Source organism: Callospermophilus lateralis, chromosome 8, assembly GCF_048772815.1.
Source record: "Callospermophilus lateralis isolate mCalLat2 chromosome 8, mCalLat2.hap1, whole genome shotgun sequence".
In the NCBI taxonomy this organism is placed as follows: Eukaryota; Metazoa; Chordata; class Mammalia; order Rodentia; family Sciuridae; genus Callospermophilus; species Callospermophilus lateralis.
Window position 1 is genome coordinate 88,384,975 of NC_135312.1, and position 27,513 is coordinate 88,412,487.

At 34.5% G+C, this 27,513-nt stretch overlaps 1 protein-coding gene across 2 annotated transcripts in view; it reads left to right on the forward strand.

Moving 5' to 3' along the window:
• The window catches only part of Ppa2 (inorganic pyrophosphatase 2), a 72,102-nt gene that overhangs the window by 16,611 nt on the left and 27,978 nt on the right, over window positions 1–27,513 (forward strand). For both annotated transcript variants that reach the window (XM_076864361.2, XM_076864363.2), the window contains exons 5-7: window positions 3,988–4,107; window positions 11,286–11,372; window positions 25,879–26,005. In XM_076864361.2, coding sequence (XP_076720476.2) covers window positions 3,988–4,107; window positions 11,286–11,372; window positions 25,879–26,005 — 334 coding nt within the window. The remainder of the gene's footprint in view (window positions 1–3,987; window positions 4,108–11,285; window positions 11,373–25,878; window positions 26,006–27,513) is intronic.

A 27,513-nucleotide genomic window follows, 5' to 3' on the forward strand; every position in this document is an offset into this window, starting at 1 on the left:
ACATTTATTTAAGGTTAATGATAGTTTTAATTTCTGAGGACTTAATTCTCCTTTAGATTTTTACCATGCCTGTAATGAATGTGTTTTCCTGACTAACTTAAGTTATTGACACTATCTAATAGCCTTTGTTGTTGACACAGTGAGTTTTTAAAAAAAATTATTTTAAATTTCCAATGACTCCAGGAGGCTGAAGCAGGAGGATCACAGGTTCAAAACCAGCTTCAGCAATTTAGTGAGGCCCTCAGCAACTGAGTGAGGCCCTGTCTCAAAAAAATAAAAAGGGTTGGAGATACTGTTCAGTGATAAAACACCTCCCTGGGACCAATCCTGATACTACCAAAAAAATAAAAATTAATTTTAATCTTTTCCATGAGACATGAATCTATCAAGAATAGTTTTTTTTTCAGTGTTTTATGTTCTTTCTTCAGTTAGATAAGATCCCTTATGTTTCAGAGCAAAATTTAATTTGTGACCCTTACATTGTTTAGTTAATTAAGTCTTCAATGACTAGGGATGTGATGGCAAGTATAATTTTCTGAATCTGTATTCAGAAAATTATTAGTAATTTTTGTTAACATTTTAATAGAAGGGAAAGGTGTTCGATTCTTCTTTTTATATTGTTGTAAGTATAATGTTTCATCATTCTTGCTATACTTCACTTCAAATATAGGAGCAAGGGTGTGTGAGATTCTACCTATGTTAAATAGCATTTCTTCATTCAAACATGGCTTTAACTTTTTTTTTTTTTTTAATAACAGATTTGGGTTTTTGTTTTGTTTTTAAATGACAATATGAATGTGTTTGGTAGGAAAGTAACTTAGAAATGAAATCATCTGGTTAGATTGGGTTCTTTTAACCATTTTATAAAGTTGTATAGCAAATGAACAATTTATATTTTATATATTTATGGAATACAAAGTGATATTGTCATTGATGAATACAATATGGAGAAACTAAATCAAACCAATCAGCATACGTACTACCTTAAATAACTATCGTTTTTTGTGCTAAAGGCATTTGAATTTACTTGGCAATTTTGAAATATACAACACACTATTAACTATATTCACTATGCTTTGTAATAGGTCAAGAACAAAACAAAATCTTACTCATTTCTGAGATTTCGTACCTTTTGACCATCATCTACCCAGAACCCTCACAGCCAAGTGTCTGTAACCACCATCCCACTCTCTGCTTTTTTAAAATGTTATATTGCATTTATTTTTAATTGATACATAAAAACATGAAAATTACACATATTAGTAGGGTACCATGTGATGTTTTCATACATCTGTACATTGTGTAATGTTTAAATCAGATTAAATATTTCTATCTCTGCAAACATGAATCATTTCTTTATAGTGAAAATTTTCAATATCCTTTGTTCTAGCTTTTGGAAATTTATAGTCCATTATTGTTTTCTGTTGTTGCACTACTGTGCAATAGCACAGTAGCATTTCTTCTGTCTAACTGTAAGTTAGTACCAATGACTCCTCTCTCTCCACCCCCTGTACTTTCCCCAGCCTCTGGCAAGCACTGTTTGAGTCTCAAATTCTAGGAGATCAACTTTTTTAGATTTCCATTATGAGTGAAATCATTTGGTACTTATCTTTCAGTGCCTGGCTTATTTCACTTAACATAATGGTCTCCAGTTCTATCCATGTGTTACAGATGGCAAGATTTCAATTTTTTTTTATAGTCGAATACTATCCTGTTGTGTATATATACAACATTTTCTTTATCCATTCATCAGTTGATGGAAACTTAGGTTGTTTACATCTCTTGGCTTTTGTGAATAATACTGCAATGAATATGGGCATGCAGATGTCTCTTCCATGTACCAATTTAGTTTCCTTTGGCTATATATTCAGGAGTTTATTGCTGGATCTTATACTAGTTCTATTTTTAGTTTTTTGAGTAAGATCTCTACTTTTTTCTGTATTGTACTAAATTACATTTCTACCAATGGCACACTTGGGTTCTTTTTTTCAATATCCTCACTAGCACCTATTATCTGTAGTGTTTTTTTAAAAATATTTATTTTTTAGCTTTAGGTGGACACATATCTTTATTTTATTTTTATGTGGTGCTGAGGATCGAACCCAGTGCCTCACGCATACCAGGCAATTCAGCTACTACTTGAGCCAAATCCCCAGCCCATCTGTAGTGTTTTTGATAATAGCCATTCTTACTGAGATGAGGTGATCTCTTTTTGTGGTTTTGATTTGGATTTCCCTGATGATTAGCATTGTTGAGCATTTTTTCATATACCTATTGGCCATTTGTATATCTTTTGAGAACTATTTAGGTCTTTTGTCCATTTTTTTTAGCTAGATTACTTTTTAAATTAATTAATTAATTAATTTCCTGTTATATGTTCTGGATAGCAACCCCTTTGCAGATGTGTTGTTTGCTAATATTTTCTCCCATTGTGTAGTTTGTCTTTTCACTCTTGTTATTATCTCTTTGCTGACCAACAGCTTCTTAGTTGGATGTAATTGCATTTGCCTATTTTTGCTTTTTTGCCTGTTTTGAGAGTCAAGTCCAAAAACATCATTGCCTAGAATAGTGTGTGGTTCCCCCCCCCCTTTTTTTTCTTTTTAATAGTATCTGGTCTGACATTTAAATATTTACCCTTTTTATGTTGCTTTTGTGTAACTATGAGGTATCAGAGTTCAGTTTCATTCTTGCAAATTGGATATACAGTTTTCTCTAATAAAATTTATTGAAGAGACTGTCTTTGTAACATTGTGTTTTATTGGCATCTTTGTTGAAAATCAGTTGACCATATACATGTGGGTTCATTTCTGGGCTTTCTAATTTATTTTACTGATCATTGTTTCAGAATTTTTTTGTTAGTATCATGCTGCACTATTATTTTGACTTTGTGGTATAGCTTGAAATTAGGTAGTATCATGCATTCACTTTTGTTGTGTGTGTGTGTGTGTGTGTGTGTGTGTGTGTGTGTGTGTGTGATTTGCCTTGGCTACTCAGGGGTATTTTTATGGTTACTTATGAACTTTAGGATTTTTTTTTATATTTCTCTTTAAAACAATGACTTTGAAATTTTGATAAAGATTGAATTGAATCCAGTTTACATTACTTTGAATAGTGTGGATATTTTAGCAGTATTTTTTTTTTCAATTCATGAACATGGGATGCCTTTCCATTTACTTGTGTCCCCTTTGATTTTTTTCCAAAAGAGAAATCAAGAGAACAATCCCATTTACAATAATAACAACAACAAAACAAAAAAACCTAAATTACTTAGGAATAAACTTCATCAGGGAAGCAATAGACCTGTATGCTAGAAAGTGTAAAATGTTGATAGCGTATAGAAGTGCTATTGATTTTTTGTGCTGGTTTTTTACATTACTTTATTATTCTAACAGACTTTTGGTGGAATCTTTAGTCTTTTATACATATATGATTGTATTACCAGGAAATCAAAATAATTTCACTTCTTCCTTTCCTATTTGGATGCCTTTTATTTATTTCTCTTGCCTAATTGCTATTGGAAGGACTTCCGATGTTTTGTTCAATAAAAGTGGCAAGAGTGAGTATTGTTGACTTATTTCAGATCATACAGGAGAGGCTTCAATCTGAGAATATAGTGAAAATCTTTGCAATAACTCAAGATTGTTGGTAGGTAATAAGAGGACCAAGATTAGTAACAAAAAAGCAAGTTGATTAATCTTTATTTTCTTGCCATTTGAAAGATTTTATTATTTGTGTTAGAAATAATGGAATTTATGAATAGTTTAATTCCTAAACATATAATTAGTTGTTTCCTTTCCAGACAGCTTTCTCTTACACAGTGCTCTAAATTAGTGATAAGAACTGGCTTTATTTTAAGTCACCTTTGATTGTTAAGTTGGAATATGAAAATTTAGTTTGAAAAATGGCAGATTTAAGAAATACTGTTTGGGTATAGGAATAATCATTTCACATCCCCCTCTACCTTCTTTCCCCCTGTGATCTGCTTAGATAGCCACCCAGGAGCCATTGAATCCCATTAAGCAAGATGTAAAGGATGGCAAGCCACGCTTCACGGCGAATATCTTCCCTTACAAAGGTTATATATGGAATTATGGAGCCCTCCCTCAGGTAACATTTTTGTTATAATGGTAAAACTTTTCTGTCTTCTGAAAAATTGCCCTGTAAATCCTGTGAATTATTTGAATTTAAATTGGTTCTGAGGACATGTCAGTTTGAGAGATTTGTAAATTTAAGTTTTTAATGTAGAGTTTTATTGTATCAGTAAATTTTGTTTCAAACTATGTATATGTCTATATTCAAGTTTTTAGAGTACGAGGCATATAGAATGCTCAAATTTGATATTTTGAGCACACTTCTTTTTCTGGGCTTGGCTATTGTCAGTGAAAAAAATTTAAGCAAGGCTTTATCTGTAGTCCTTCCTTTAATTGTGCTTTTGTACACATTCATATCTGATATGATGAATTTTATGTTTTTAAATACAAATCTTTTAGGCTATAAACTTTTTTCAGAACTCATTATAAACAGATGACTTGTATTAGTCACTGTTTTGCATTTACAATTTCCTTGTGAAAACAATGAAAATGGGGACTAATATTGATGGAGAATTTTTCTTATTGTTTTTAATCCTTTCTTGCCCCTGTGTCCTCATTCTTATTAAGCAGCAACTCTTCCAGATTATTTAGTGAGTAGAATTCAATGTGCTGGGTCCAAAGTCTAGATTGAAATAAAGAAGCATTTGCTTTTATGTTTATAGAACCCTTTTGGTCATCTGTATGGAGATTTAGTTTTTATGTTTTTATTTATTAATTTTAATATTATACATTAAATCTAAAGATGCTACTGGGGAAATATATGAGAAGGGGATGGGGGTTCAGGCTTAATCTATCCTGGAAAACAGCTGCCAGTGTAGAATAAACATTCACAGGGAAAGAAAAAAGAATTGTTCTCTTTAAGAGCTGCCGGCCTCTAATGCAGTCGGACCACCCACTTGGTTAAATTTTTGGCTGAAGGGGAGCTCTTGAAATGATGTGCTAAGAATGAGAAAGTCTATGGAAACCATGAAAGCAGGTTTTTTGACTTGCCAGGTGTATAAACAGACATTCTGTTTGACCCAGCAGTTCAAGGTTAAACAAATCTGTAAAGCCTAGCGGGTACTGAGAGAGAGAGAGCGTATGGATGAGGGGATGGCCAAAGAAGCCCACTGAATCAGAGATAGCATAAACAGGCATATAAAGTAGAGTAGTTGAGGGAAAACTAAAATTTATGTATTTGTTCATGTCTTTAAACATGTGTTAAGGATTTACATGCTCTGCAGTATATCAGATGTTGGGTATTCAGACAGATGAGATGCAGATATGCAATCAAGGCAGTGTAGTAATTGGCTAACTGTGAAAGTGGGAATCATTAGTGACATAACTTTGGGTAGGATGCTTTATGTTCTGTGTCTCACTTTCTTCTGTAAACTGGAGAACATAAAATGCTTATTGCCCATAGTCGTGTTGAGGTGAAATAAGTTTGTTTTATTAGAATCCTGTGTAATGGATGCTAATCAGTTATAATTACTATTATTATTATGACCAGTATTTTTATTATCATCTGGTCCTTTCTCTGAACCTATTTACAGTATGAATAGGATGATTCCCAGCTAAGTCAGTAGTTACAATGTAGCATAATAGGTGCAACTAACACTAATTTTATTATTTTATGATGGAAAAAATAATAAAGCAGATCTACTGACAGCAGGGAAGGAGTGAGGCATGAAGGCAAAAACAAAAGAAGCTTACATACTTTTCTGTTTAAAGTCATGCTAAATTTTTGTGTTCCTCTACGTTTGAATTTTCAAGATGCTCTTTTCTGTTGTGATATTAGACTGTTAGATGCAGTAGTTCTTCTCAGATCTAAGGAAAGTAAGGACACGAGTAGCCTGAACATTGAGAGCAAAAACAGTCCAACAAGAAACAGCAATTGTAAGGGCTGAGGTAGGAGGAAGACAGTGTGGCTAGAATGGAAGTGAAGGAGAGGAAGTAGACCTGCATTCTCTCTGCCATTTTTAACCAGAGATCAAATTGATCTTGCAATGTGTGTGTGTGTGCGCGCGCGCGTGTGCACATGCACACGCTCCTGCATATGCATGAACACTGTAGATGGCATGTGTTCATTATCTGTCAAGCAAAAAATGACTAAATTCAATATGTTTTCCACAGTTGAAGTCATGCATATTGGTTAAGTGAAGGGATAATATAAGATAAAAGCCAGCCTCTAGTCCCCTTTACCTTTTTGATGTTGTCTGTGTCTGTCCTCCTCTCTCTCCTCTTCCTCCCTTTCCCTCACTCCCTGCTGGCACTCTGATGTACAGGCGCACTCCCTCCTCAGGCCTTCCCAGCTACTGGGTCCTCTCTTTGGAACATTTTCTCAGATATGCATATGCATATATCTCCTGAAATGTTTGCACAAGTCACCTTCTTCATAACTCGGCCACCTGAACTCATTCTTGCTTCTATATTTTTTCCTCCTTTTCATAACATCTACCAAAATGTAACCTACTATATAGTTTCATTATTTATTATGTTTATTGTCAATTCCTTCTATCCAGAATGAAGATTTCACAAGAACACGGGTTCTGTCAGATATGTTGATGGATATATTCCAACTGCCCTGCTTAATGCCTGGTACTGAGTTGATGATCAATAAATATTTGTGAAATGAATATTTGTGATAATAATTAATTAATGCATTGTATGTGTTTAGTTTCATAGGCATATATAATTATTGGATTTTGTTCTTTATTTCTGATTTGCCTTGTAACAGCAGGAAATTTGTCAAGAGCAGTTACCAAGCCAACTGCTTGGAAGAATTTAAACAACAAAATACTGTTTAAGCAGAAGTATCTGTTTAGCTTGTGATTCATCAGTACACTGTCATTTCAGAACTTCAGCCATCTAGATTCTTAACCTTAGTAATTCTCCCATATAGTGCCTTCCTCAGAGTTTGAGTTTTCTTTTTTTTTTCCTTCCTCCAATTTATTTATAGTACCCAGTTATATTATTCCAGTGTTATATCTCTCTGAGTGAATATTTAGAATATTTGTCTAGATAATATTAAAGGATTAAACTTACTTTAAAGTCAAGATTTCTTCAGTCAATATAATTCTTATAGGTTTATTATTATAAATTTGATTTATTGACCCCCTCCCAATATTATACAGTATAATTTATCAGTTTTAGAGCCCGAGACAAGTGACTAAATCTCTTTAGGCCTGTTTGTCTGTATGATCATGCCACTACACCACAAGGATACTGTAACAAACCAGTAGATCAAAGAGAATTTTTAGCTCCATAGCAAGTTCTCAATATTAGCTCAATGATGCCATTGTTGCTGCTAATGGTAAAGGGACTGTTAAAGACTTTTGCTTTAGTTTGAAGCTGGAAAAGAGCATGTAAGTGGTTGAGTAGCTTTTATTTCCTTTAACTTCATGATAGGAATCCTGATTAATAAGGAACGAATTCTCAAGACCCACCTAAATATACAGCTTTGTGTAGTTCAGTGATTTTTCAGAGATCTAAGGACCCAAGCACAGTGATTAAAACATACCAGATAATATTTATAGATTATAAGGGTCTCAAGACACTTGCATGAGGATAAATAAGGTTTGTTTTAAGTTAGATCAATAACATTTATTCCAATTTATTCATTTTCATATGGTCATGCTTTGTGCATCACTTTATTTTCCCATCAATAGGTTGTTTATAGCTTTTTGTTATGCCTTTCTTGGGCCCTTTTTAATATTTTTCTGTATCCATAGAATGTATTTCTAGGCATATACTTATGAATCAAATTGTGAGTTATATACCTTGCTTACTTACCAAATTGTTTACAAAAGAAGTTGTAGGGGCTGTGGCAGTGGCTCAGTGGTAGAGCGCTTGCCTGGCATACTTGAGGCACTAGGTTTTATTCTCAGCACCACATAAAAATAAAATAAAGATATTGTGTCCATCAAAAACTAAAAGTATATACATATTTAAAAAAAAGAAGTAGCAAATTATGCAATGTGCATGTATGAGTACATCACAGTGAACTCCACTTTTGTGTATATAATGTACCAATTTAAAAAATGAGTAAACAGAAGAAGGATCAGTAGAGAAAAAGGATCAGGAGGACAGAGGAAGGGTGGAAAAGGAACGTTCTGGGGGTTAGAATGGAGCAAATTATGCCTGTATGAATATGTCAGAATGAATCCCATTATTATGTATAACTATGGTGAACTAATAGAAACATTAAAAAAAAAAAAAGTAGCAGTTCACACTCCTACCTGCAATACAGAAATCTTAGTAGTAATGCAGTGGAAAATAAAAGAAAGAGTTGACCACAGGCATAGAGAAGGACTGATGAGAGCAGCCACCCATGAGACTGTGAGTTTCCCTAGGAGGGCTCAGCCACTGGAAGGAGGAACAAAAAAGAAAAGGTACCAGTTGTTACCAGTTTCATGTGCCCTATATCCTAACTAGTATTTAGTATTATCAGATTTTATTATATGTTTGAAATCATGTTGCATTGTGATTTTGATTTATATTTCTTTGGTCATTGTCTTTTAGTAAATTTACAAGTCATTTATATTTCTTTTTCTCTGAATTACCTGTTCATGTCTTTGGACCATTTTGGTTGGGTTACCCTTCTTATTTAGATGTTCAAGTCATTTTTAAAATTCTGCATACTAAATGTTATCATTTTTATTAATAAATATTGAGATTTTGAACTTTCTCTTGACATTTCTTCTCAAGCTTAACTGTGCTTGTCCAGTTGTTTCTCTGCCTAGTTATTCACCTAAAACTCCACAAGAGGGCATGCTCAAAGTTTGGTCAAGATTTCTTCTGATGAAATTATATTTTCAAGTAAAATTGAGGCCATTTAATGTGTATTTTTGGCAATAAATCTAAAACCTTGGGCTGGGGATATAGCTCAGTTGGTAGAGTGCTTGCCTCGCACACATGAGGCCCTGCATGTGTTTAATCCCCAGTATCACACACACACACACACACACAAAAAAAAAAAAAAAAAAAAACAAACAAACAACAACAACAAAAACCTAAAACTGTTAATAATAAATTATTAAAGGCAGAAGTGGAAATAGGAAGATCAGTCTGGATATGTTTGCTGGTATGGAAAATTGTGAAGAAGTGGCCCTAAAGTCAACAACATTGTATAAGTTAAGAATTGTATACTTGTATACTTATTTTCTCAATAGCAGGAAATAAACTGGTAGATAATATTGAAAGTGGAGTTCTTAGGGGAATGCAGACCAACAATCAGGACCCCCAACCCAAACCAGATCCTATACAAGTTATAGGAAGATAATTTTTGTCTCCATATAAAGATGGGCTTTCTTAAAATTAACACTGATCAAAATGGGCTAAATTAGCTCATGAATTTGTAAACACCTATTCACTGGTTGTGTTCATACAGATTATGCATGACTATTAACAATCACAGAGTTTTAAGGCTAAGATATACCTTAAGATTTTCTTATTTGAGTCATTCTTTTTTTAGCTGAAGAAACTGAGATGTCTAAGATCTAGATGTCTTAGTCAAGGCAGTTTGTGGCTGAGGTAGGATTAAGATCTAGTTGTCCTAGCATATGGTGGTGTTCATTCTGTGAGAAGGAGTGAGGTCAAAAGGGGGTCCAAAGAGGTTCCCAATTAGAGAAAAGGAATGTCTCAGATATTTTCTGATTTTTTTATATAAGTTGTTGAATTTCAGTTATGCCTTGATCCCATATTGCTTTCCCCAGCACAAATACTATACCATGACACTATCCAGGGTAGGATGTCCTATTGACTGTGTCTTATACATTTCTATTTCTGGCTTGGAGTGGGTTCTATTTGATTAGATGCCTGGAAATAGGAAAATAATAACAGTAATGGGAAGAGTAGGGGAAAAGAGAAGCTCCACAAAAATATACTTAGGAGATTCTGAAAATAAGAAAGGAGATTTGAAAGATGAGAACCACAAAATAGAATTGTTATTGTTATCAAAATTTGGATATCACAGATAATGAGTGAGAGTATGAATTCTAATTCCATTCTAATCTACCATTTAGAAGCTGTGTGAGCTTGGGCAAGCTGGAATGCTGTGTTTCAGTTTGTTTATCTGAAAAATAGGATTAATGGTACATTCCTCACAAGTTGTGTATGTGTGTGTCATTTAGAAAGTGTCTGTCACATATAACCAGTCTGTAAGATTAGCACAGTTGAGGCAATGAAATCTTGTTGAACATGATTCTCTTTAAAATAAGATTGGGTTAGTTTATTCCTAGATGTACTATACTAAGTACTACAAGTAAAATATTGGAGTTTGTCTAGGGTTGTAAGTCAGTGTCCAGTTTTAGTTATCTACATAAAATTAGAGAAATTAAACTTAGGTGTTCTGAAATCCAAGATAATATTGATAACAACCTTGAAATTACATAAATCTCTTCATCTCTTACAATGTAAATTGAAGACAAGTTTAGCAAACTCATATGGTTCCATTCAGAATCAAGTAATTATGAAAATTTGGGGAAGCCGTAGTGCCTAGGGGATATCTAAACTTGATAGCCAAGTTCTGTTATGCTACTTGTTTATTAAAATGCAACATGAGTTTTGTAGCCAACAGAATAAAATTTTGCCAGTAAACTGGAGAGTTGACATCGTTGCATACTTTTAGCAAGATCTTGAGATATAATGGCAAAGATAAAGGATTTCTTTTTTAATGGAATAATGTGAGACAAAAATAGGTTTGTCTTTTATGTAATGGATAATGTCTTATTTTTTTCATTTGTGAAGGGAAAAGTGTGTTTTTGCTGGTGGAAGTCATTTGAAGAATAGGAAGCTTATTTTTTAACATGGAAAGCTAGATCCCTATGCTGTCACCATGTCAGAGGAAGCAGTGAGTGACAGAAGCCATGATTGCAGCATCAGTGGAAACACAGAAACAAGGGCCTAGACAGTGAGAACATCCAAACTGAAACTCTGAGAGTGAATGTGAATTTAGTCACTGACTAAACTTGGAAGACAAGTGTGTCTGGAAATACCACCCACTTTCAGATGGATGAAAGACAGAAGGGGGAAATACTATAAATCTGTTTTAATTATTATGATGCTTAGGGACGTACTGGCATGTTGGCCTTGAGCCTATGTAATTTCTGAGAATTTTTGCTTTGCATTATGACTGGCTGTAAAACTTCATGATCATTTGGAAAGATTAAGATACATTACAGTGAGTATTAACCTACATTTCTGCTTTTTTTTTAGACTTGGGAAGATCCCCATCAAAAAGATAAGAGCACAAACTGCTGTGGAGATAATGATCCTATTGATGTTTGTGAAATAGGCTCAAAGGTTTGTTTTATAGACTGTGTTAATTCTAACATGTGTTTTGTTTTATTCATGCCATAAAATTTCATTTTAGCCTCTAGTTCTTCCATTCTGCAAAGTTTGAGCCTTATGATTCCTCTGATCCTCAGTCTTTTCTATCTTTACTTTCTTCTCCATAAACAGGAGAGAGTAATCTATAGCACACAGAATCCAGCACACTGCCTGATTTGGTAAATAACACAGCTGGGCTTGTTCTCATACACATTGTCTATGGCTGCTTTTGCACCACAGGGACAGAGTTGAGGAATTGTAGCAGAGGTTTGCAAAGCTTGAAATATTTACCATTGACCCTTTACAGAACAAGTTTGCCAAGCTTTGTCTTGCTACCTGGCTATTAGCCAAACAGAAACTTTAATACTGATGAAAGCCAACTGGTACCTTTTCTTTTTTGTGCCTCTTTCCAGTGGCTAAGTCCTCTTAGGAAAACTTACAGACTCATGGGTGGCTGCTCTCATCAGTCCTTCTCTATGCCTATGGTTAGTTCTTTCTTTTATTTTCTACTGCATTTACTACTAAGATTTCTTGGTATATGCAGACACTTAGCTCTTCTTACTCTGTTCTCATTCCCAGCAGAACATCTCATCCTTTATCTTGTATAGTTTGTGGACACCGCAGATAACTCCCTTACCTTCCCTCTCAGACCTAAGCCTGCAAGTGTTCTTTGCTCCCTCCTTCCACTTGTGCCCTAAATTCTGGCCATCCTCCATCTTAAATGCTGATATTTTCATATCCTTTTGCTTTTCTGTATTTATTATTGGCTATTTCCCCTTTACACAAAGACTTGTGAAGAGTTTGCAACACTCATTTCCTTCTCCTACTTCCCTTTTAATCTTGAACTCATTTCAAATTGTTTCCATCTCCCACTTCCCTCCATGATTTCAATGAAACTGTTCCCACTAATGCTACCTGAGAACTTTTCTTTGAGTCAAATTCAACAGGCTCGTTTTATAGGCTCTGTTTAACTTGATTTGTTTTAGCATTTTATATTGTTAGCTTCACCGTATTTCTTGAGTTAAAGTCACTTCTGCTTTGATTATACCATAATAACTGGTACTGTATCTAATCATTCTGGTTTCTTCCTCCTGGCTCCTTTTGAAGTGTTCTTTTCTTCTTCCTGTGCCTTAAATATTGGCTAGGCTGAGGGTATGTTCTTGTCTGACTCCTGTTCTTATGTAGGATCTCTCTTGGTGTATCAGACCTTTGGATTCATGGTTGCGCTCTCAAGTTGTTAACTTCAGCTCAGATCTATGTGCTTAACTGCCTCTGTGTACACTTGGATGTCTCCCAGGCTTCTCAATCTCATCATGTTCTAAACTGTTTTCATTATTTTCCTCTCTCCAATTTATTCCTCTCAATATTTGAGTCTCAGAGAATGACATCTCTTCTCCTTCCTTTTCCATTTCCAGATTCTTGAGGTAGAAACTAAAGGGTTATATTTTCTCAATCATTCTTTGCTTTTCTTCGTTCAGTTAATCATGAAATATTGATTCTGTTTCCAAAAGAGCTTTTAAATCTGATTCTTTCCATTCACATTGCAGCTAGCTTTGTCTTGTCCATTTTTGTATCTTATTTGACTTATTCCTGAAATTAACCAGTTTCCTTGCTTAGTCTTATTTTTACAGCCGTCACTGATTCCAGACTCTTATCCTGCTTTACTCTTTTTAATACCTGTCCCCTACCTCTTTTTCTGGTTTCCTTTCTTGCCACTCCTTGTTTCCATACTGCCATTCAGCTGTGCTGGTCTTCTTTCAGTTCCTATTGTGCATCTGTTCTCTTGGGTCCAGGTCTTCATTACCTCTATGAAGAATGGAACATTTCTCCTCCCTTCACATTATTTACTTCCCTATTATTTTCACTTCTCTTCCAATCACTCATCTTTAGATCTCTGCTCAATTATCACTTCTTCTGGGAGGTTTGCCTTGGTGTTCCATAAACTGCTGTAATCACTGTTCTTGCTTCTGAAGTGCTAACCATGCTATGTTGTCTAGGTTTCCTCTCTATGGACTGACTGCAAGCTTAGGGAGGACTTGACTCATCATTGTGTTTGTTACTAGTGTGGAGTGCCATGCCTGGCACATAGCAGGTATTTAATTTAAAGAATGCCAAATAGGACCATTATCTGTTGCGTTCTTTTAGTTTAGATTAAATCCACTGTTTTTGGAAACTCACACTAGCACATTGGATGAGGAAAACCTCTTGTTCTTTGTTTACTAATATTATTTTGTTGCTCTTCTCTGTTTTCTTTTTCATCTTCTTCATTTTCCGTATTCCTCCTCCTCTTCATCCTCCTCTTAGTTTTTTTCTTCTTTTTTTCTTTTCCCATACTTCTGCCTCCTTTTCTTTTTCCTCTCTCTTCTCTTTCCATCTTTCTTGTCCCTGTTCCAACTTATATTTCTGGTCTTATATAAAGATAAGTTAGAATTCATATGTGCATGACTATAATTCCTCTCACTATACAGCAGAAATATGACTGAGTAGTAAACTTTTTTCCCCAAACTTAAGCTATAGTTTTAGGAATTCCATTTTTTAAATATTTTTCTTTCCAGAGGGTCAGCAAAGTATGTATAAAATAAATAGATTAGAAGGAAGGAGGATAAAATATTTTAATGAGTACCTCTGACCCAGATTCACATCACATTCCCAGAATCTTATTTGATAATAATAACTAAATAACATTGCACTGATCAAAAGATTATATATTAAAAAACCTATTCTGAGGATCTAATCCTGGGGGCTGTTCAGTTTATACTTAGTACAAATTATTAACCCATTTTGTCCCATCATCCCAGATGTAGAACGACTGTAAAAACTTAAATCAAGCAACAAATGTACCACTTATGGTAATTTTTAATAATATTTGAATACTTTTTGTGTACACTGAGTTGAAAACTTGGGACCTAATGGGTTAAGTCAGACTAAATGTTAGGCAAGGACTAAGTGTGAGTGAAAAGAATAAATAAAAGTGTCTTATTTTCACCCATGTAAAAATGTGTCACTGTATATCTAATTAATGAGATTGTTATCTAGAAGAAATCATACAAAAACATTAAATCAGATCAGTTGGTTCAACTTAGTAACACTAATTTGTTACCAACAGAAAAAAGAAATAACTCTCAGAAAACTTGATACAAGTTTTTAAAATAAATGTGTTAAAGTCACTAACTACGCTGATAAAATTAATTATTTTAAGTATAAGTGATTTTTAATGCAGTATATATAATTACCACTGAAAGCATATTTTTACACTTTATAAATTTTGGTAGATAGTAGGTATGTAATACATAATTATTGAAAAATATATTGACTAATTGTTGTTATGCTTTGTGTAGATGCAGTATTAATTATACATGATCAGAGGAGTATACTTCAGTGTAGACCAGAATATTGTGATTTACAAGGGAAATTATCATAAAAAAAGAGCAGGGGACGTATACTAGAATATAACATTATTAGAAGTCTTACAAAAGAGAATGAATTCCTTGGCACTACAGTTGCCAGAAAGTAAAATATTTCCAGTATATTCTACAATTTATAGTTTTGTAGACCTGACTACAACTTAAACCCAATAAGTACTAAAATACTGGGGGTTTTGTTGTTGTTGTTGTTGTTGTTGTTTTCTTCTTCTGTAAGAACAAATTTCTTAGTTTTGTCTGGTTTTGTTTTTATATTTCACCCAGTTTTCTTCAACATTTTGGACTTTTTCCTTCAATATTCAATATATTAAAAATTATATTAATGTAAGTAAAACTAAGGACAAACCTTCCCTTGCAATCCTGCTACCATAATAAATTATGTTTTTTTCCTCGTTTTCTTCCTCCTGGGATAAACATATAAATATTTTGTGTTTATTAGACATTTTTCCAGTGTATTTTTTGTTATAGAATTTATATACAGAAATTTTTATGAATGTAGCTTTTCTCTTTTAATTTTTTTTGGGATAACTAGAGGTATCTGGTGGAATTTCTAAAATGATGCCCCAGTGATGTCTGTTCTAATCCTTGGAGTCTGTGCATGTAGTGAGATGTCACTCCCTGGATTATGTTATTTATCAGAACAGTTTAGAACAGGGTAGTTATCCTATATCATCCATGTAGGCTTATTGTAATTACATGAACCCTTAAAAACAAAGTTCTCTGGAAGTGGGCAGACCAGAAAGTGAGAGGTTTGATTAAGTAGAGCACATCCTTTCTGTTAAAAGATGGCTGAAGGGAAGGTCAGTGAGGAAGAATGCTGTCGACTTCCTGTTGCAGAGAGCAGTCCCTGTTTGACATTCAGCCACCACAAAAAATCAAATTTAAGTAGTTGTTTGATTTTGACTTGTTTGATTTTGACTTGGTGAGGCCCTAAGCAAGAAAATCCAACTACGCTGTGCCTGGATAGAAACTGGAATGATAACTTTATACTGTTTTAAGCCTTTTGAGTTTATAACTATGCGGCAGCAGAAACCTAATTCAGAGGATAGCAGGCTTTAAGCAGTTTTACTTTCCATTGTATTCTTGAGTTGATTGGATCCAGGTGAAGTTTAATCTCATTTGAATTCTGAATCAACATAGAACTTTTGTTATAGACACACATTGTATTCTGCTTATACAAAGGTCCTGAGAGTTGGCACTTGGTCAGTGTGTGCCAAAATCCTTGTGGAGCCAGAGAGAAAAAATTACTATCTATTGAAACCTCTTATGCTCTTGTTTATATATCTGTTGTTTCCTTGGCTCTTTGCTTCAACTCTATGGGGAATAAATGATATAATCTTAATTTTACTGTTGAGAAACTAAAGCCAAAATATTGTGTAAAATAATTTGTCTCAGATCACTTCTTGGAGAAAGAGAATTCAACCCCACAGATTTATGAGTTTAAAAATCCTGACCTTTGAAATTTTTCCACAACAGCCAAAAAAGTTAGTAATATTCTTACTGTGATTATACCTAAAACCTTTGAGGGATACCTATGCTTTTATTTTGGAATCTCAATCACTTTTAAACATGTTGAACTATATTATTCCCACAGAATTGGTAATAAGATCTATTATATACGTTCATTCCCTCAGAAGGGTAGGCTGATGGGAGAAATGGGAAAGTAGACTTCTTATAGCAAGAGCAGTTTATTCTTTTAGTTAACAAGATTCTCAGTCATAATTGTTCCAAAAAAAGTCATAAATACACAATCACCATCTAAAGAATAAATCTTGGTTAGGGGCACCCCACTTTCTTTTGTGCATAGTCATGAGAAGAGTGCTTAAATCTGCTGCAAGGAACATTTTGTAGAAAGTCTGTTTTTAACACCACATTAATAGGCAAAGGAAAAAAGCCAACTCCTGAAAGTTGATAATAGACTGAGAACCACAGACATAGAGATTTTTAACATTATGTTTTTTGAGGGATTATGTATTATTCATTTGGTGTCTGACAGAAGACTAAACATTATATAGTCAGCATAAATTTGTTGAATTGATTTAAGTTGAATTGATTTAGATTGAACTGAAGTGTAGAGGTTTCCTAGGAACTTTACCATTCATTCCTAAACATCTTTTCCAGAATTTTTGATTTGAGTTTTCCTTTCCAGTTTCTAAAGGTATTGTAGCAGAGAAGTGGTTTGTTTGAAATAAAACTACCCCTTTCTGTTACCTTTGAGATCAAAGTGTCTTATCATTAAATGAAACTTGATGTTCTCCTGGACATTCTTCCTGCTTGCCTTATAACCCATAAAAAATCTGATCTGTTCTTATGCTATTTGAAAATTCAAAACAAATTATATTTGAGAAATAAATAATATTGTACTTTTAAAAAGTGTATATGATTCCCAGGAATTCTAAAAGACACCTCTCCACCAGCTTCAACACTAGATACATAATATATACCTTCAATATATAATATTGAACTGTCCTGGAACATCCCTGGCTTCCTCCCACTAGATGCTGGTGATGCTTCCTCAATGGTGAAAATCAAAAATGTCTCTAGACATTGCTAGATGTCTCCCAGAGGAAAAAATCTCTGGTTAAGAGCTATTCTTCTGGTACATCAGTGAGTTAACTAGTGTAGCCAGCTTTTCACTGGTAATTTGAACATTTTTGTTTTATTAAGGATCTTACAGTTCTTTGTATGGTGGCTTCTAGAAGCCTTGTCCTCAAGGCTACTTTCTCTGGTTCTTCTGAGAGGGTGCTAGATCCTGGTTCGGCCTGATTCCTTTTCACCAGATCTTCTCTGTATATGTCCTCTTTAGAATAGAGAACCACCACCACTAAACACTTTCCTAGGCAGCTATAAAATCTTTCTGTGAAGTACTTCCTTCAGTTTTAGTACGTGGCACACTTGGATCTATAAATATCACCCATATTTTTATAAGAACTTATCAAATCTTCCTTTTGGACTTGGGAATCTTAAGTACTTGTCAGATCTTCCTTTTGGACTTTAAAAATCTGGAATTTATGAACCCACAGTCCAGACTTGAAGGCAAGTACTTGAAATATTTTGTGATTGCAACTGATGAGAAGCATGACCCTTGGGCTAGGAGGGGGATGGGAAGGGTAGAGGCAGCCTTTCAAATCTCAGACAATTGAGACCTAAACTATAAAGGTAAATTCTTTGTTAATAATGTCGCTTACTATGAACAATGATGCTGTTGTATTTCTTTCACAAATGTGGCTTTAACCTTTAACCCCTGGAGGCTTATAAAAAGAGCAGCTGAGCTGATCAAACATTGTCTTGTGTGAGTTCCTGCCAAGATTAGTTCAGAGGAGCCCCTATTTAAGTCTGCTTGTTTCCCATTGCTCATCTCCAAAACCAAGAACATTCAGAGCCTCCAGGAAGCTTTCCTTAGTTTCAAAGAGAAATGTTGGAGTGTATGAAGTTCACCTTAACAGGCAGATGCAAGGAAAATATGCTTCTTCTGTTAAGACATAGAGAAGTGGATTAAGAAATTAGATCACTGCAGGAAATGACGTATGAAATGCCACTTGGAAATCTGATTCCCTACTTTTCATTTTTTAGGTGTACTTGAAGGGCAAGCTTTTTTTTTTTAAACATACCTTTGCCAACAAATTTGTAGTTATACACAATAAAATGATGATTAACAGTCTGTAGGGAGGGAGACCTAAGGGATGTCAGTTGCTCATTTATGAAAATATGACAACTATTAAGAACCACCTCCATTAAAATTTAATTTGGGATTAAAAATTTTAATTGATATAAAACTCATAACAGGAAGTTAATCATTTGAAAGGGTGAAATAAATGAAGTGGCATTTAATTCAGTGTTGTACAACCAATCACCTCTATCTAGTCCCAAACATTTTCATGACCCTAGAAGGAAACCCAGTAGCAGTCATTGCCCATTCCTTTTTCCCACTCCCACATGGCCTCACAACTACTAATCTGCTCTACTGATTTACCTATTCTGGATATTTCATATAAATGAAACCATATAATATGGAACCTTTTATGTCTGGCTTTTTTCACTTAGTGAGCTTTTGAAAGTCATTCATATTATAGCACATGTTAGCATGTCACTCCTTTTTATGACTGAGTAATATTCATGGAATATTTTTCCATTTTATTCATCCATTTATGAGTTGATGGACACTTGGCTTATTTCCACCTTTTGGCTATTATAAATACTGCTTCCTATGAATATTCACTTACAAGTTTTTGTTTGAATACCTACCTCCCTAGGAATAGAATTGTCAGTTCATATGGTAGTAAGTTTAACTTGTTAAGCAGTCACCAACCAGGTTTCCATAGCATTGTCTATCCTCACCCACAACATAAGAGCGTTCCAGTTTCTCCACATCCTTAGCAAATTTCTTATTTTCTGGGGACTTTTTTGTTTGTTTGTTTCCTTTTTTTGTTTTTGATGATTGTCATTCTAGTGGGCATGAATGGTATTGTGAATAACTTTTACTTAAAACAAGTTTACATGTCTTATATTATGTGAAGCAAATGTGGATAATTATTTTTAAACATTTAATTTTTAGTTGTAGTTGTACACAATGCCTTTATTTTGTTTATTCATTTTTATATGGTACTGAGGATCAAACCCAGGGCCTTGCACATGCTAGGCAAGTGCTCTGCCGCTGAACCACAACCCCAGCCCTGGATAATTATTTTATCCAGGAAAGTAATACATCTATTTTTTAAAGTTTTATTTATAAAAGTTTTATTTATAAAGTTTTATTTATAAATTTATAAGTATACTATTTATAAATTTATTTATACATAAATATATAAATTTATTTATTTATATTTATTTATAAATGTTACATTTATAAATAAAATTATTGAGGTATAATTGACATATAATAAATTATGTTGACTACATATTTAATGTGTACAGATTGATGACTCCGCATAAGTATATGTAAAATGATTACCAAATCAAGAAAAGGAACATTTTCATCACCCCAAATGTTTTCCATTCCTTTGTAATCTCTCCATCTCCAACCTCCTCTGCCCTCAGGCAAGGACTAGTCTTCATTCTCTTACCACAGACTGGAAAAAGCAGAAGCTTTGGCTCAGTTTTATGTGAATTGCAAGTCTTTCATTCCCTGGCTCTGATTTCAGGCAAAAATTATAACTGTTGTTAAGTTTCAGTGTCCTCATTTCTAAGGTGGGGCAATCTACCCGGCACAGAACTGTTTTGTGATGTGAAATAAAATGATATACATAGAGGGAACAGTTTAGTACCCATATCACCATGTTTGGTAAATGATTACTTCCTTTTCTGCCTTTGCTCTTTTCCCTTTTCCTTTTATGGATTTCACTACCCTCATCTGGATGATCCTCCCTAATGTAGATCCAAATCAGCTCTGTATCCATAGTATCCAATAGTCTGTGACTTCCCATCTCCTCTCCTTCCTTTTTCCACTATCTTGCCCTGTTGGAGAACCTACTCTGACACTCTGTTCCAAGGGCAGATCAGTAGTGCTGAGAAAAGGAGGGTACAGAGGTGAGAACCAATGCACACAGTGTTGATGCCACTTATTGAAACTCACATGTATTCTGTCTTATGATATTCTCCTGGCCTAGAGTATGTAAATCTCCCAAATTGTTGTGCTCAAATTCGGGACCCCCAAAAGACCACCAGAGACCAAGATCAATGTAAGCAGCAAAGAGGTGTTTATTGCAAGCTAGCTCAGTCCTCCGCGCACACAGCAACTGGTGACGCTGAGAGGCCCCAGCCCAGGGTTTGCAGCAGTTTTATACACTCTTTGGGGAAGGCAGGGACTTCACATACATCATAGCATCTCTTAGCAAATCATCACACATCTCGGGAAAATAATAAAAAACAACTCTAAAATATGATTAGCACATTGACTGGCGGGAACAAGTTGGGTAAGGGTGATTGGTTAGTACAAGAGGGGGATTCGTTTGAACTGATTGGTTTAAGCCAAGAGGGGTGTACATGCTGAACTACATGGTTTCCCAACATGTTATCAACCACCATAAACTACTGGGAGGGTCATCTGGCATCCCAGTTACTTTTTCTTTCTCATGCTGATTGGTGGTTGCTAGGGGGTTGCTATGAGTCCTCACCTAGCCTGACTGAGTCAGGGACACCTTGTGCTGTAGATCTCTCCTGTTATTTATAGATAAACAACTCAACAGGGTGGGTATGTGCCTCCAGTGCTCTGTGGTTTTTTTCCAAGGACAAGAGTCATGCTCCCTTCCTTGGACTGGCTTTGCTCTGAGGTAGAGGCTGGTTTTTCAAAATAAAATAGCAAATCTTTAGGAAGAGGAATTCATTCTTTTTTATATACAGTGCCTAACATACTTCCTTTTCTGCCTTAGCTAAACATGTGAGAGTCTGGTTGATATAACTATATATCTACTCCTAAAATTGAGATTTCCATTTATTTATATAATCACATTAATCTGTTCTGTAAATTACTTACAGCTTCATGCACATTTGGTTCAAGATTTTAGGATCATTTTGTAAATATTCTGAAAGCATTTATTTGACTTAATATTTTTAAATCATTTTTTTCCTCAAATAATTTCAGAACACAGAGTGACTGTTTTATGAATACCTTATTTTCTAAATGTAAAGCTGCATTTTGAATCATGAAGAAATTTATTCTGAAGCATGTGTTCAAATTTCAGCCTTACAGTGAAATTCGATAGCTAACTAAATCTTTAAAATTAAAAGGATAGGGCCTGGGGATGTGGCTCAAACAGTAACGTGCTCGCCTGGCATGCGCAGGCTTGGGTTTGATCCTCAGCACCACATAAAAATAAAAATAAAGATGTTGTGTCCACCAAAAAACTAAAAAATAAATATTAAAAAATTCTCTTTCTCTCTCTCTCTCTCTCTCTCTCTCTCTCTCTCTCTCTTAAAAAAAAAAAGGATATAGAAAAAATGCAGGCATTGGCAACTCGAGGGAGTCACTGACATACTTTCTTCTTCCAGGGATGCTTTACCACTGAGCCACATTCTCAGCCCTTTATTTTATATTTTATTTAGAGACAGGTTTTCGCCACATTGCTTAGTGCCTCCATAGTTGCTGAGGCTGGCTTTGAACTCGTGATCCTCCTGCCTCAGCCTCCTGAGCCACTGAGATTACAGGTGTGAGCCACTTCACCTGGCCAAAATGATTTTCTTAAGCACATGAAACATCTGCTTCCACATCTTGCTCTGTTTAAGTTTTTTTTTTATATAAAATATTTTTAAAATATCTCATAAAAAGTGTTGTTTATATCTTTAACATTAATAAGTTTTGTTATTCATTTTAATGTTTTTCTTTTCACTAGTAGTTGATTAATGTTGTTTGGAAAAAAAAAAAAAGAGGTATTATGAAGCGATTTAAAAGGATTTTGAGTACACTTTCCCTCCCAAGCAGCTGGAGCCATGTTCAGATTATGTGATGATGTATGTATGTGAGTTTATATTTTATTTAGTGTGAGTTTGTGGGCTTAGTAGATATTAAATTTTAATATGTATAAATAACCTAAATTTCAGCATCAAATGAGTAACAGGTTTAAATTGTCTACTTCCTTCGTGCCATATTTTCAAAATATATGAATTATGATTTTACTTATATAAAGTGATTTGTTTTGATTTTTTAAATTAATTGTGTGCTGTACTTAGTAAAATTACATTATTTAACTTTTCAACTTAAATATTGACTATCATGTGAACCTTTCTGGGTAGCATTAGGGAATGAGTTTTACTTGTACAGAGAACTTCATTTCTTCTCAGAACAACAAGAGGGTTATTGCTTTGTGAACACAGGATGCTTTGTTTCTCTCATCTCCTCCTTTCTCTGACTTTACTCCTTATTTGTCTTTGATTCTCATTTACCTATAGATTTTCTTGGTAATAGAACAAGAACACACTCAACTGTGCAATGTAATTTCCACAATTTCTGGGCTTGTTGGTAGAATGAAATCACAGGTTTTATTTCAAATTCTCATTCTTCATAATGTAGCAGACACAGACAGAGAAAGTCCCTCCAAAATTGAGAAAGCAAAATATGGATGGGAGGATCCAGCTACCAGGCAGCTTCATATTGTGTGAGAACTCTAGGAACACTAAGTGGGAATATTGGTTCAAACCTAAAGGTGGTTGTATTACGAGTGAACTTGAGCATCTCTCTCTTTTTTTTTTTTTTTTTTTTCAGCAAGCTGATGGAAGTCTAGAATTACAGATACCTACCACAATCTGGCACAGTTTAATCTGCTTTAGGTAGAGTGAAATCAAGTGCTAAAAATCATCACAGAAATTTCAGAGCCATCTCAGCAGCACCAGAGAAGGGCAGGGAAAAGTATGTATTGTTAGCCAAAGAAAAGCAATGATTCCTGCAGAACACTCAATTTGCCCTCCTTACCAGGGAGCTTTAGCCAAGGGGCTATAGACAATCAAGGTATTCCCTCAAACCCTCCTGAAAACATTTAAGTACTACCCTGTTTACATAATATAACTATAAAACTGGTGTGATTCTACATCATGTACAAGCAGAAGAATGAGAAATTATACTCCATTATATATGATGTATCAAAGTACATTCTACTGTCATGTATAACTAATTAAAACTAAATTTAAAAAATTAACAATTAATAGTAAAGAGTCTAAATACTTCTTGCCAAGATATTTGAGATGGAGAGATTTCTTACTGGGCCTTTCAGTTTTGGACTCTGCCAGATATAGGGAGTAAATATATAGTAAACATTCAAGCTTTGACTACAATGACCTCTGAATGTCTCTGGGTGTGGAGGTAGTAACTACACCAGCTGTCTCTGTACTAGGTTGTAGAGCTGTGTTTTCAGTTCTTCACCTGCCTAGCTCAACCTTCTTTTTTTTTTTTTTAATAAGCTTCCCAGAACTCAGGTTGTTATGCCTAACCAAACTGACTTTGACCCACCCTCCTCTGGCATGAACCTCTCTGGCTCCAATGTGTCTATGGCATTTCCAAGTGCTTAAATGTTCTTAGGAAGGTTTGAGTATCTCTTTATACCATTAAAGGTTGCTTTTCATTTTTTATCTGTGAATTGCCTTCATGGTTTCACATTTTTCATTGAGTCTTTGGTGATGATTTTTTTAATAATTTTTAATAGCTCTTCGCATATAAGAGATCTTATATTTTTTGTTTATATTTTTTATTATTAAACTTTATCAATACACAATGTAGCCAAGCACAGTAGCCACAGCTGTAATCCCAGAGGATCAGGAAGCTGAGGCAGGAGAATCACAAGTTCAAAGCCAGCCTTAGCAACTTAGCGAGACCCTGTCTTAAAAAGGGTTGGGGTTGTGGCTCAGTGGTTGGGTGCCCCTGAATTCAATCCCTGGTACCAATAATAATAATTTATATTCAGTAAAATGTACCCACTATAGGTATAAAATTAAGTGACTTTGGACAAATGAAACATTCACATAACCTACTTCTTCTAGTCAAAATATAGAACAAATCCATCACTTCAGAAAGATTCCTTTTGGCCCTTTGCAAAATCTCTTTGATCCCAGGCATTCTAGATTGGTAGCGTTTTTTTTAGAATTTTTGATACCCTTATATATGATCTTCCCCATCCTGTAATATTTATTCTGTGCCACTGGTTAAGTGCTTTTCTTTGTTTTGGTTTGGTTATTTTTTGTTGTGGGAGGGATTGTTGTTTTTAGTGCTTTCCCACTCTTGTACGTTTGTACTTTATACCAATTTGGGGGGCTTTTTGGACATTTTTCTTCAAATATTTTTCTGCTTCTTTCTTATTCTAGGATTCCAATTATACATAAGGGAGTATGCTTGATGTTGTCCCGCCGGTCGCTGACATAATTAATTTCTTCTTAGCCTTTTTGTCCTTGAGCTTCACTTTGGAAAGTTTCTGTTCCCACACCTTTTAACTTTCTCCTTTTATAATGTTTGTTTTGTTGTTAAACACGTCTAGAGGACTTTTCATTTCAGATAATGCATTTTTTTCTGCTCTAAGGTAGAGTTTGCCTTTTTTAATATTTTCCATTCCTCACCTTCACATTTTCATATTTTTCTTTGACTCCATGAGCATTTTTACAACAGTTGTTTTAAAGTTTCTGTTTGACAATTCCATCATCTGTCATGTCTTGATTGATTTCTGTCAGGTGATTTCCGCCCCCCCTCCCCTGTTTAGGGCTTACTTTTTCCTAATCATAGGCAGAATTTTGGCTGTTTTGATTGTTATGTTATTGAATAGATTTTGTTTGTCTTTAAACAATATTTGTTTTGGCAGGTGGTTTGCTTATGGACCATTTCGATTGTTTCTGGGTATTTAGAAAAAAACAAACCCAACTTTCTTAGGTCAGGTCTAGAGTAACCTTTACTGGAGAGCTAGTTTAGCTCTATCATTAAGGCTTGCCTCTGGACCCCCTAGTGAATGTTGGTCATGCTGAACACATTTTTCTTGGGCATTGAACTCCTGCTCATATAGTTCTCTGGAAGTTATTGATCTCATGGAGTCTCAACTCCTTCATACACAGGTCAGTATTCCAGCTGTCTCAAAGGATTCCCTCTGATTTCTGAAGGTCATTGTCATCTCCAGTACTGTGCCCCACAAATTCCAGCAAACTCATCTTCCTTGGTTTATTTATACACACACACACACACACACACACACACACACACGGTCTGAAGAGTGTGTTAAGCAGAAAACCAGGGCAGCCACAGGCCTCTCCTAGTTTGTTTACTTACTCTGGGGTCACAGTCCTGCACTGCCTGTTGCTCAGTGTCTGAGAAGAGTGATTTTGTATATTTTGTCCAGTTTTCTGAGAGGACAAGTTTGTTTTGTTTTTAACACATAATTCCATCATGGGTGGAAGTGAAAGTTTTGAGATACATAGTTCTAACTTTTAGGACTTTACAAGATAGTCTATATGATGGTTTTTACATTATTTTTAGTTATTGAAATTTTTTATTAAGTTTCAGTCTATAGTACTTTTAATATTTCCTATGCTTTTTCTGATATGGATAAATTCTCCAAAGTTTTGTAACTGTTGAGTTTCTTTTCCATTTGAAGGTTCTATCTCCTGGAGAGGTTATTCATGTGAAGATCCTTGGAATTTTGGCTCTTATTGATGAAGGTGAAACAGATTGGAAATTAATTGCTATCAATGCGAATGATCCTGAAGCTTCAAAGTTTCATGGTAAGTCTAAAACTTGTCAGAAAATAAAATAAATGAGTATATCATTGATATTCTTAGAACTTAATGTCATTGGAATTCTTAGGACTCAGATAAAATACAGTTTATGTATTTGGGAGTTATATATTTGGTGTTTTATTCTCTTTTCATGGAATGTAAAGGGCAATTCAATATGTTTTTGTCTGAATAGTATCATAAAGAGAGAGCAAAAGATGTAGGCAGACACATGATATTTTTCACTAAGCAAATATATTCTATGATTACCCTTATAGAAAAGGTCCTCTCTGTCTCTTATTCCCTCTCATTCTCTTCCTTCTTCCCTCTTTTTCTTTCTTCTCTCCTTTCTTCCTATCTCCTACTTCATCTTACTTCTTTTTTCTCCATATGTTCATAGTTCTTTTGAGTGTTTGCTTCTATTTTGTAAACAGTGTGTTTATACCTCTATTTCTTAATCCATATATTTTCCTTTCCCCCCATTTTTTCATATTTTTTTTTATTGACTCTAGTTGCTACTGTGAAAAGACATGGAATTTAACTTCTTGAACATTTCTCAATTGTGTTATCATATTTCCTCTATTATCCTAGTAATTCTAAGTATTATACTTCAAGCTGTATTTATTGTTCAGTGACCACAAACAGTAACTGTTGATTTTTGCAGTATAGAACTTAGGACATTGAGATTTCATTTGTATATTTTTCTCATGGTTAAATTATCTACCTTCTATAATATAGAACTTCAGAAATGACTAGAAAGATGTAGTTTTCTTCTCTGCCCCTTATGACCCAACTTCTCTTAGCTGCACTTCTTGTTCTACGTGTCAAGAGTTATAATGTTTGGGGATCTAGCTCAGTGGTAGAATACTTGCCTAGCACATATGAGGCCTAAGGTTTAATCCCCAGTACAATAAGAAAAAAAAATGAATTTATAATGTTCAAGTAATGTTCTTTAAGTATAACTGTTTTTCATGTTGTGTTTCATGGTTGAATATGAAAATTAAAAACTAACATCATTTATAGCATCATTCTGTAAATATTAGTCATAAAGATTATCATACCATCTGTTAAATCATCAAATTTGGACAGACTCTTCTGAATCTGCTGGGTAATTATCTTGGGGTTTCTTTCCATTGCTTTCCTGGGTGACTTCTACTCCCTCTTAGATTCTATCCTTTTTTTTTTTTTTTTAATCTTTCTTTTTCATGTTGGTGGTGTACACTTTCCAAAAGTTTTTACAGAAAAATTGTACAGAAGATTATGAGTTAAAACACTTGACATTCATGGCATTTTTGGTAGACAGATAAATAAAGGGAAAAATTAAAAATGGAGGTAGGGGTTGTGACTCAGTGGTATAGAGTGTTTGCCTAGCATGTGTGAGGCCCTGGGTTCGATCCTCAGCACCACATAAAAATAAAATAAAGATGTTGTGTCCACCGAAAACTAAAAAATAAGTATTTAAAAAAATTTTTTTTCTCTCTCTCTCAAAAAAAAAAAAAAAAAAAATGGGAAGGGTA